Below are 10,029 nucleotides of genomic sequence, written 5' to 3'. Positions count from 1 at the left end.
TTTCACTGAAATTATCAATATTTACATTTATCACCCGCTCCGTACTATCCACCGTAATGAAATTACACTCGTAAATGAATAAATAAACAGATAGAAAAGTAGCAGCCAATCTGACTACCGAATAGAAACGCGAAACTCGTTGAGAATCAATATTTTTTCAAAGTCTCCCCGAATAAATTTCTATTCTTATCAACATGTCGCTATTAATACCGCCTAACACTTTCAACACCTGTTGGACATTGTTTGCCGGGTAGAATCACGGCTTGAAACATAGTTATGCACGGACGGATCTGGAATACGTCGGGGAATTTTGCGATTTTCAACGGAACCACGACGAAATGTCCTGCGTACGACAAAAATACACACGGAGGAGGATCGATGGAGGCGCGTCGTTCATTGGCATTCGAGGAATCGTCGAGCGCGTGCAGCGCCCGGTATTTTAATCGATTTATCTTGCCGAATATATTCCTGGGTGGACGCACAGGCGAATGAATTCGCGTCTTGGAAAATCCAAAGTGTCCATGGGCCGACGCGTGTACCATAAATTGTTTATCGAGCAAAATTCAACGATCGAAATTGACGACGGTTAAGTCGAATGATAAAAACGTTCGTTTCAGCTACATTTCATTGCAGGTCTTTCTTTTCCCTCGAATACTAGGAATTTTGTGTATTTTTCTTTTCTTCTTCGTTACATTTCGTTGCAATTTTTATTCTTCCTCGAATACTACGAATTTTATGTATTTTGCTTTTCTTTTTAGTTACATTTCACTGCAATTTCTTCTACGTTACATTTCATTGCAAATTTTATTTTTCTTCGAATATTGCAAATTTTATGTATACATTCTTCTTTTGTTTTTCACTAGATTTCATTGCAAATTTTCTTTTTCTTCGAATATTACGAATTTTGTAGATTTTTCTTCTTCTTTTTAGCTACATTTCATTGCAATTTCTTCTTCGTTACATTTCATTGCAAATTTTATTTTTCTTCGAATATTGCAAATTTTATGTATATATACTGCTTTTGTTTTTCACTAGATTTCATTGCAAATTTTCTTTTTCTTCGAATATTACGAATTTTGTAGATTTTTCTTCTTCTTTTTAGCTACATTTCATTGCAATTTCTTCTACGTTACATTTCATTGCAATTTTTCTTTTTCTTCGAATATCGCAAATTCCACGTACCTATTTTCCTTATGTTTTCCACTAAATTTCACTGAAAATTTTATTTTTCACTTCCGTCCCGCTACACTTCCAAATTTTATATTTTTCTCGAATATTAAAAATTCTCTTTTTTCTCTTTTCTTTTCAGCTACATTTCACTGCAATTTTTCCCCCGTCTGGATACCGCAAATTCCGTATATCATCCTTTCTTTCGCAAGAAAACACTTCAATTTTTACAATTTCGTCGAGAATCATAAACTAGGTGGAAAAGTTCGTTGTGTAAAACGAACGTACACGCCTGGTCTCGTTTTTAAAACCGTTCAGATATTCGAAATGGATAATTTCGCGTGTAGAAACAAGCAAACGTTGGAAGGATAAGACGAAAGGAAAATATAGATCTATCGTATTCTAAACATCCTTGAAAATCCCAAGATCGATGTCATGAAATAAATCAATTCGCGAAGTCTTGTGCTCATTCATAATACAGAGATTACATATTCTCCTTCCGAACGATATCTCTTCTTTCTTTCTTTCTTCTCTTTCTCAACAGATTTCTCGAGTCGTTGAAAATCGTGCGGAAAAAACACTGCGTAGCGTTTCGAAGAAGCTCGAATGCCGGATTGAGCAGGATCTCCCAACTGGACATGGCTCTTGCGCAATTTGGATTCATGGGTTTCACCCTACTGGGCGGCGACTATCTTGGGGTGAACAACAGTTCCGAAGAACTCGAGGGAATGATTCACTTCTGGCATGTCATTGGCAGCATGCTGGGCATGGATGAAAAGTTTGTGCACGAGACATAAATATTTTCAGGAAATTTGTATCGTTTTCAGTAAGAAATTGTAGGCTGCATTAACAGGCTGAAATCTCTTCTTACGAATTTTCTTCTTTCTTTCTTGAGGGGGATGATTAATAAGATTTTAAAATATTAGTGAAACTTAACTAGTGAAACTTTAAATGTGAAAAATAAATTTTCATACATTTTAGTGAACAACTGTTTTCCTGATATTTTTATTTTCGTCACTCGCAGCCTGATTTATGTGCAGTCTTCAATTTCATTTTAAGATTAATCTAAATTAAAGCTACTCTCTAGACTCTTTTTTATCAAATTTAGGTATTTTCACGCGAGTTTAATAGTTCTGATAAATATGGAAAATTGAAGTAAACGTGACAAGATTGATTTTTCGTGTTCTAACGACCAATTGTATTTTACACAGGTACAACATTTGCAGCGGAAGTGTGGAAGAAACGCGTGCTCTTTGCAGACGGCTTCTCGACGAGATTTTCCTTCCCTCGCTCGCCACTAATGACAAAGATTTCAATAAGATGAGCCGTCTTTTAATAGAATCTCTTTGGCCTGTGAATCCCTACATGGAATCGAGAGCTTTTATTGCATTCACGCTTATATTAGCCTCCGAAACTGCCACGAATAATAATCACTCGTTGAAAATAGGTAAATATCCCACCTGTTGCGTATTAAAAACACAAATACTTAAATTTCAACCCTCCATAGGCAAGCATATTTTTCTTTCACTCGTCTAGACTTCAAAAACACCTGAAAAAATTCTGCAATACTTATCAAATCTCTGCTACATTATACAATTTTTCAACTCGTCTCGTAGAAACACAAGAGTGAAATTTCGCTCGGGTCACTAATGACCCAGACTGCCTGAAGACGGTTAATTTCATCTGAAGAAGAAAAGTAACGTTTGAAAAAATTTTCAGATTTATCGAGTCTATCGTGGTACAGCAGATTCATCCTGAATCTTCAAATGATGGTGCACAAATACCTGCTACCACCTGCACACTGGTGGTCCAAGTTCTTCCGAACGTTCTTCAACGAGCAAATGCGTCTGGCGATTTATCTGACGGAAAGATTCCCCTTCCTAGCGTTCTGGAACTTCGGCATAGCAGGCTCTTACGTCGACATATACAAATATCGCGTCATGTGAACGGAGAAACTACGCTCTGCTTTTTTCACGTTCTCGTGTAATCAAACGAAGAACAGTTACCGTAATGTTTTTTGTTAAAAAAAAATGCACACATAATTTGACGTAAGACGCTTAACGCCTAGCATGCTCAAGGTCGTATTATTAATCAGTACAACGCACATCGCAAGTACTTAAACACTAACCACGTAAGAATGATCGAAGGCTCAATTTAGAAACTAAGAAACAGCTAGATAGATAAGCGCTTAATTTAAACATATTAGTACCTGTCCGGACGAACGAATCAGTATCTTTGTAAAGATTAACTTCTAAGGCTTTATTTAAACATTTTGTATCAGCTGTGTAAATACGAGATACGGTAAAATCTGACGAGTTCGAAATAAACGAACTGTTTGAAAAAAAGAGGGAAAGAAAGTTTGTGAAACGAGTGAAATTGGGCTCAGATCGAAGACAACGACCCATCGGTGCGCGCAGATTTCACGGAGGAAATCCCGAGGAAACGTGCGTGAATTTTTCGAGGAAAAAATACTGCCTTATCTCTCGCACAATGGCGTCCGGTGAGTGTTCTCTCTTCGTTCGTTGCGAAAAATCTTTCCGCGTGGTGGATCTTCGCCGTGTGTACGTTTCGGCTGGAGATTCTCCAAATTGACTGTTCCTCCTCTTCTCCGTGGTTTTTCGTCGCTGTTCCCACGCGGATTCCCCGCAAACGTGAATATTTAATTACACGATTGGCTCTAATCGAATCTCAGGTCGGCGTATCTTCGCGCGACTACGAGGAAACGCATAGGAGGAACTTGCATGCGTCCAGAGCCAATTAACCTTGGATGCAACACGCGACACTGTGACATTGCGACAAACATGACGATGAAACAGATGGATCGTCGTAAGATACGCTTACGATACCGAGACCGTGAATAAAGCTTGAACTCGTTTCGCGTTTAGGTTGCAGCGAGATTCTTGCACGAGTCATATTTCATCGCAATTCTTCTCTGTGCGCGCGTGTGTATGGAATTGTACGTAGAAAGTTAAAGAGTTCGTTGTTGCAACGATACTACGGGATACGATATGAGTAATTGCGACGATTCTCCGGAAATTATGTTTATTTTTCTTTTTTTTTCTTCTTCGGTAACTTCCGGTTGGAATCATCCTCGATGAACGTGCACAACGATCAAACAACGACGTCGCGTGTCCGCGGCAATCTTACGACGCTTTATCATTTGCTAAATTGAACAATAGTTTGCATATTTTGCGTCTATTTCACGGACAATCGTTGTTCCCTTCGGGAATAAAGGAGTAATCGAGGTATCCGGTTATTTCGATGACTTTATCGTTCAGAGGAGCGCACAGTGGTTTTAGAGGAGGTTTTGCGCAGCGTGTAATCGGTTTGGTACAATAAAAAACATAATTTATTTGATTTCAAATCTGTTTTTTTCTTTAATCAGAGAAGAATTTATAGCGGAGCTGAAAGAAATTTCGGAAGGCAAAATTAAATGACGGTGTATTCTAAATATTTCTTCACTGGAGAGCTTTCTTCAACACCTTTCACAATTTAAAAACTGTCTGGAAGTGCGAATAGAGCTGACACAGATAAGAGAATACCTAAAAATATGCTTTACTAAGAAAATTGGCGTGTCTCGTGAATTACTTAATTAAAAAATGGTATAATTCCGTTAAAAGAAAAAGAGTAAAACTACGTAAAAGTACATAAAACCGAAAGAAATTTAATTTTGCTTTTCGTAATTCTTTTCTACATAAATAACTTTCTCATTTTTAACTTCTCTCAGCATTAACGTTCCATGCAAATAAACCTACGAAGCATAATCTCGTTTCACTTCGACATAAACTGGTGATTCTAGAAGATATTTACAGGTGAACCAAGGAAGAATCGCTAATCGAAAAAGAGAGAGAGAGAGAGAGAGAGAGAAAAACGTGGAAAAATTCAGTATAAGTCGTTGAATGTCGAGCAACGAGAGCAACACGGTATACAAGAAAAATGCAAGAGTGCCCTGCAATTGTGGATGGGAAGTGAGATTCGGGTACGGTGTCGCTGTTACCCTGGCGATCTTCGAGGCAAAACGTTTCTTCATGCTGATCCTGGAGATATTCGCCGAATGGCAGATCATTCGATTCGCGGGTGGTTTAAGACCGGTCATATTCACTCTGATAAACGTCAGCCTGGGATTACCCACTGCTCTGATAACCGTTCGTAGTATACGCGCGTAAGTACACAGTGCTCAATTACGTTAATGAATATTTCAGATAGATACGATTATTATCAGTGACGCTTTTAGTGTGCCGATATCTCGCAATTGAGTGTATGAATGAGAAGTTCGATTTTTCGCGCCGTTCAACCCTTTCGTTGCGAAAGGGTGACCGTATTCAGCGCCAGTGATAGTAATCTTGGAAATGAGCTTTCGCTGTGCATACAAAATTTTTGATATTTAAAATTTGGTATATTTGAAATATTGTTTTATTTTAAATTTGGTATATTTGAACTGCCTTTTTATTTAAAATTTGGTATATTTAAAATATTGTTTCGTTGAAAATTTCAACGCACCTGCGCAGAAGCTATCAAGTCGTAAAATATGCGATCACAGATTCTTATTCATGTACAATCTGATAGCTCCAAGGATTATCTCAAGTGTTGAAAAGTTTCTTTCTATGAAACTTAAAGTAACCCAAGTGTAACTTCCGTTCCACCGAGAAAAATCCTACAAATTCACGTTACATCCGTCTGACACCAACATTCGAACTCGATTTTTCACATTTTTACCGTGCAATTTTGCATTTCTCTCTCTCTCTCTCTCTCTCTCTCTCTCTCTCAGACGAAAAGTGCCACGTTGCTGCGCGGAAACGAGACGAACGTTGAAATGCCTGCTGATAGTAATAGCAATATGCGCGATAACGAACGCGGCAACCTTAGTCTCCATAGGATACCACATAAACGTTCGACAGGACACATTGATCGACATTTTCAACAGCTCGATGCACTTGTACGTAACCGCGTCCTCTTACAAGTACTCGATCGACGAGATACAGTTCATCTTTCAATGCTGCGGCCATTCCTCTTACGCAGATTGGTTCCTCTTTGACTGGCAGGTGAATCCACCACTCAAAAAGGGTAACTCAATAACACGGTATAACAGTGTGAACGGAAATATTCCGCGGTATAAAGATGTGAAAATACACGTTCGTTTATCAGGGCGTGGACTATGCCTCTAGGGAGGAGATGGCTGTGCAACGTCCGATATCTGATGAAGAATACAGAGACAGAAGTGTTCCTTTCAGCTGTTGCAATCTACGTGCAATGTCGCCTTGCGAGCACACGGAAATTTTGGAGGCCGACGTTAAAACCATAAATACGAACGGCTGCGCTGAAATCGTTAGTCCTGTTCTTCTGAGAATCGTTATCGTTGCCTACGTCATGACCAGCACCTTGGTGATCATTCAAGTCTTTCTAGCATTTTTAATTACGAAGGTACGACATCGTTCATCGCATCGAGAATGAATTTATTGAGAATGAAGGCTTGGTAGATTGTTATTTAACGGATTCGCGGTGGTTTCAAATCGAGAAATGAGAAATTCGTAAGTGAACAGGTGGATTTTTAGGTTATGCGATTGTTGCAGATTGTAAGAAAACTTTTGTGCGGAACCTGTCGTTTCTACCATCTGCAACCTAACTTCGTCAACGAGTCTACCAGTGCTTCTTTGGAAGCGACGAGGTAACCTACGCTAAATATTAAAAAAGAATATAGAACTTGTGATTTCATTCTTGGGGATTCCCCGAGTAAAAATGAGCTAGGTCAAAGGGAGTTCTAAACGAACAAACTTCGTCAACGAGTCTACCGATGCTTCTTTAAAAGCAACGAAGTAACCTAACGTTATCGCTCGTAAGTATTAAAAAAGAAAAGTAAAATTTATGATTTTATCCCCGGGGAATTCCCCCGAGTAAAAACGATCCAGGAACAGAGAAGGTTCTAAATAAAGGGTTGAGCAAATAATTATAAACGCGTTCCTCTACAACAATATCCTCGGCGGCGATAAACCGCGAGCATAAATCAAGCGACGAGTAATTTCAATTAAAAACCGGTCCGGATCCACCGATAAGTGACGCGACGCGTCATTATACGGTTTTCGCGCCTCGCGTTGGTCCACGGATAAGATAAACCTGTCAATTTTCACGATCGTCCGCTTCGGCAAGCATGACAAATGTACCTTCTTATCGTTCAGCTCGGACACAGAGAGACGATGCTCGAGCTCATCCCCTTCGAACTGGGAGACCCGACCTAAGAGGACAACAAAGAGACGCGATAAACGCAAACGGGCCGATAAACAAGTGCCGTCGACGACGACCACGACGAAGTACGTCCGGTCTAAAAATAAAGTGAACGCGAAAAATGACTATTCCACCTCGTCTCCGTTCGATTCCTCCTCACCTTCCTCCAGTCGCGCCAGGGCGATCTTTGGAGCAGCGAGGATAAGACCGAGCGCTCACGAGGAACACACGATTACAAGGAAACCGTTGCGCGACGCTTGATGAAACGCGATCTGAACGAAAATACTGAACTGATTCTCTCTGCGAAATTTATCTGAAAAAATTCCATTCCACGTAAATCATACCGCGACGCGGACGACGTCGTTTCACGATCGTTTCGCCGGATTTATAGACGCCTAAAAAAAGAACGTTGCAAAAGTAAGTGTACGCTCTCGTGTTCCGTCTCTTTCACGAGGAATCGAGAGGATACGGGTTGACAACGAGAGGAACAGCTGGTAAGCACTGCAAAGGGGAGAGGAGGATCTTGAGACGTTTGGAAACAGGTGAACGTGAGAACGATACACGGGGATGAAGGATGGAGAGTGGTTTGAATTTTGGGGACAGATGATATTTTTGTCGAATGTTGCGAAAGAAGAACGAGAGAACGGAGTTAAAGTCATCGTACAGGTGAAACAACATCGATAACAGAGAAATACTAATTACAATGATTAGAAGTAAGCAGTAGACTGTGAGGGAGAGCATGTGTGTGTGTGTGTGTGTGCGCGCGCGCGCGCGTGTGTGTGTGTGTAGTGGGGATAGACGAATCTTACGTTTAGCAATTCAAGATCGTCCACAGGAGTGCAGTACGTTTCAAAGCACCGCGCAAGACGCACTGGCAGTGTCGATAATCGTAAGCTGCGCTTTTTCACGTTCGTGCCTCCCCGACGAATACCCAGGTTTGTAAGACTTTTGTAACTGCGAACGTAGCGTTTAACGTAGTTTTATGTATCGTAAGAGGTAGATGGTATTGCATAGGTTAGGCTGGGAATTTCGAGTACGCTGAAACTGTAAATCGTCATTATCGAGGGACGTGTGATTTTTGACATTTTTTGAAAACTCGAATCTTACGTCGAATACGTAAAAAGAATTCTCGGGATCGATGATTTTTTCGCATTTCTGGAATGTTTGAAGTAGCTTTCGAATGAAACGTCAAGCGAGTTTGTAATTTTTGAAACGTAAAAGCGCTAATTTTTTTCATTTTAAATTTTAATATTGGAAGTGTCACGATCTGTTTGCAATGAAATAGAACTTCGTAGTGTAAATGAAAAATATGGAAACGTATGTACGGTACACGATTAAGCTGTAAATAAAATTAGAAATATTTGAATAAACGTCAAATCCTTTGAAATTGATTCATTTTTTACTCGTACGAGCGCGCAAATGTCGGAAAGCCCTCCATTGGCACGGTCGACGAACTTCGTGAATGTCCGTGTATGCTTCGGCTCTTCTTACGAACGCTCGCGTATACTCGACTCGCGTCGACTGTATTCGGGTCAACAGGCGCGCGTCCGGTTAGTTCGCAAACCATTGTCGGTTCAGTCGAGGAGCGTTCGCGTTTCAGTTGTGATCGTTGTAATTGACGCCTTTCTTTTTCTCAATAGTCGGTCATCCGCCACTCTGTCGATATCGTAGCATGTGCCCACCAGTACACAGTCACGTATACGTTTACCTGCCGCACCACCAGCCCCACAATAAACTCGTCTCTTACGGCTATCGTTAGGGTTGCCGAGAAACCGGCGTTAAGTCGTGTGACCCTTTTTCTATCCGCCCTGCGGCTGAGGAGTGTCAAATCAGGCTGTAGCTTAAATGAGGAATCCCCATTGGTGTTAGAGTGATAGTATGATTTTTTCTTGGATATTTCAGTGAAGTTCGTTCGCAATCGGGCTGTATTGGCTGGGTGGTGAGTTCGCACGTGGTAAGTGGAGTGTGCACGCGCGCGTCACACACGTCGTCGATCCACGTATTTTCCGTCCCGGTGTATAGTGGTGCTGCTTGATCGAACGTAAGCGGACGGGCACGGAGATCGAGAGAAGAAATAAAAAAGAAGGAACACGGGTTCGAAAAGGCGACACGCGCGAAAAAGAAACGATCGGGTGAACGGAACAGAAAGATCGGGGACAAGATACGAAATTGCGAGAGCGACCGAAGACTAAGCTGAATAAAGAGGGCCAAAAGCTGGGTAAGAAGAGGGAAGAGGACAACGATAGAAATCTCATTTCGACGAGTAACTAGCCGGGAGCAAGATGAGCTGCTGTACGAGTGCTCCGATTGTAACTCAAACCTGTGAGACTCTTCTGAGCAAGTGCGAAGTGCCGATCATCGACCTCGCTCACATGGGTAAGCTCTTTATTATCAAGTTACACGGTTTTATTCGTAATTGTTGCATGGTTAACATTAGTTGAATATCAATGAATGATACGCGTATCAAATTACGGTGCACGGTAGAAATAAAAAAAATCTCACGAAATGCAAGATGTGGTAATCCAGGTCACAGGTCAATCTGATGAAATTAGCCGCGAAAAACAAAATTGACGTAGTTCGAAATTAACCGCGATTCAAAGGCACGTGGTGATGCAGGGCGAGATACATATACATGTAGTTTTG

At 40.8% G+C, this 10,029-nt stretch overlaps 3 protein-coding genes across 3 annotated transcripts in view; all 3 read left to right on the top strand.

Moving 5' to 3' along the window:
* The window catches only part of LOC108577368, a 9,464-nt gene extending 6,162 nt beyond the window's left edge, over positions 1-3,302 (top strand). Inside the window, exons 3-5 of the mRNA XM_017940508.1 lie at positions 1,712-1,945; positions 2,379-2,614; positions 2,887-3,302. Coding sequence (XP_017795997.1) covers positions 1,712-1,945; positions 2,379-2,614; positions 2,887-3,113 — 697 coding nt within the window. The 3' untranslated portion in view covers positions 3,114-3,302. The remainder of the gene's footprint in view (positions 1-1,711; positions 1,946-2,378; positions 2,615-2,886) is intronic.
* A 1,764-nt stretch (positions 3,303-5,066) lies between these two features.
* Positions 5,067-7,647, top strand: LOC108577367. Its single transcript, XM_017940507.1, has 5 exons — positions 5,067-5,329; positions 5,936-6,209; positions 6,313-6,588; positions 6,738-6,832; positions 7,341-7,647. Exons 1-5 carry the CDS (start codon positions 5,067-5,069, stop codon positions 7,645-7,647), a joined length of 1,215 nt encoding a protein of 404 aa, XP_017795996.1.
* A 592-nt stretch (positions 7,648-8,239) lies between these two features.
* Positions 8,240-10,029, top strand: part of LOC108577456 (UPF0676 protein C1494.01) — a 26,038-nt gene continuing 24,248 nt past the window's right edge. Inside the window, exons 1-2 of the mRNA XM_017940610.1 lie at positions 8,240-8,321; positions 9,289-9,762. Of these exons, the coding sequence (XP_017796099.1) occupies positions 9,669-9,762 (94 nt within the window). The 5' untranslated portion in view covers positions 8,240-8,321; positions 9,289-9,668. The remainder of the gene's footprint in view (positions 8,322-9,288; positions 9,763-10,029) is intronic.

This window comes from Habropoda laboriosa, unplaced genomic scaffold (assembly GCF_001263275.1).
Source record: "Habropoda laboriosa isolate 0110345459 unplaced genomic scaffold, ASM126327v1 scaffold648, whole genome shotgun sequence".
Classification (NCBI taxonomy): domain Eukaryota; kingdom Metazoa; phylum Arthropoda; class Insecta; order Hymenoptera; family Apidae; genus Habropoda; species Habropoda laboriosa.
The sequence above is the reverse complement of the archived record's forward strand: the minus strand, read 5'-3'. Positions and strand labels throughout refer to the sequence as shown.

Excerpts from the sequence above, each read along its gene's own strand:
- LOC108577367 (XM_017940507.1), top strand. The coding sequence starts at position 5,067 with ATGTCGAGCAACGAGAGCAACACGGTATACAAGAAAAATGCAAGAGTG. Across the intron at positions 6,589-6,737 it reads TAGCATTTTTAATTACGAAG|ATTGTAAGAAAACTTTTGTG; the intron begins GTACGACATCGT and ends CGATTGTTGCAG. Across the intron at positions 6,833-7,340 it reads GCTTCTTTGGAAGCGACGAG|CTCGGACACAGAGAGACGAT; the intron begins GTAACCTACGCT and ends CTTATCGTTCAG.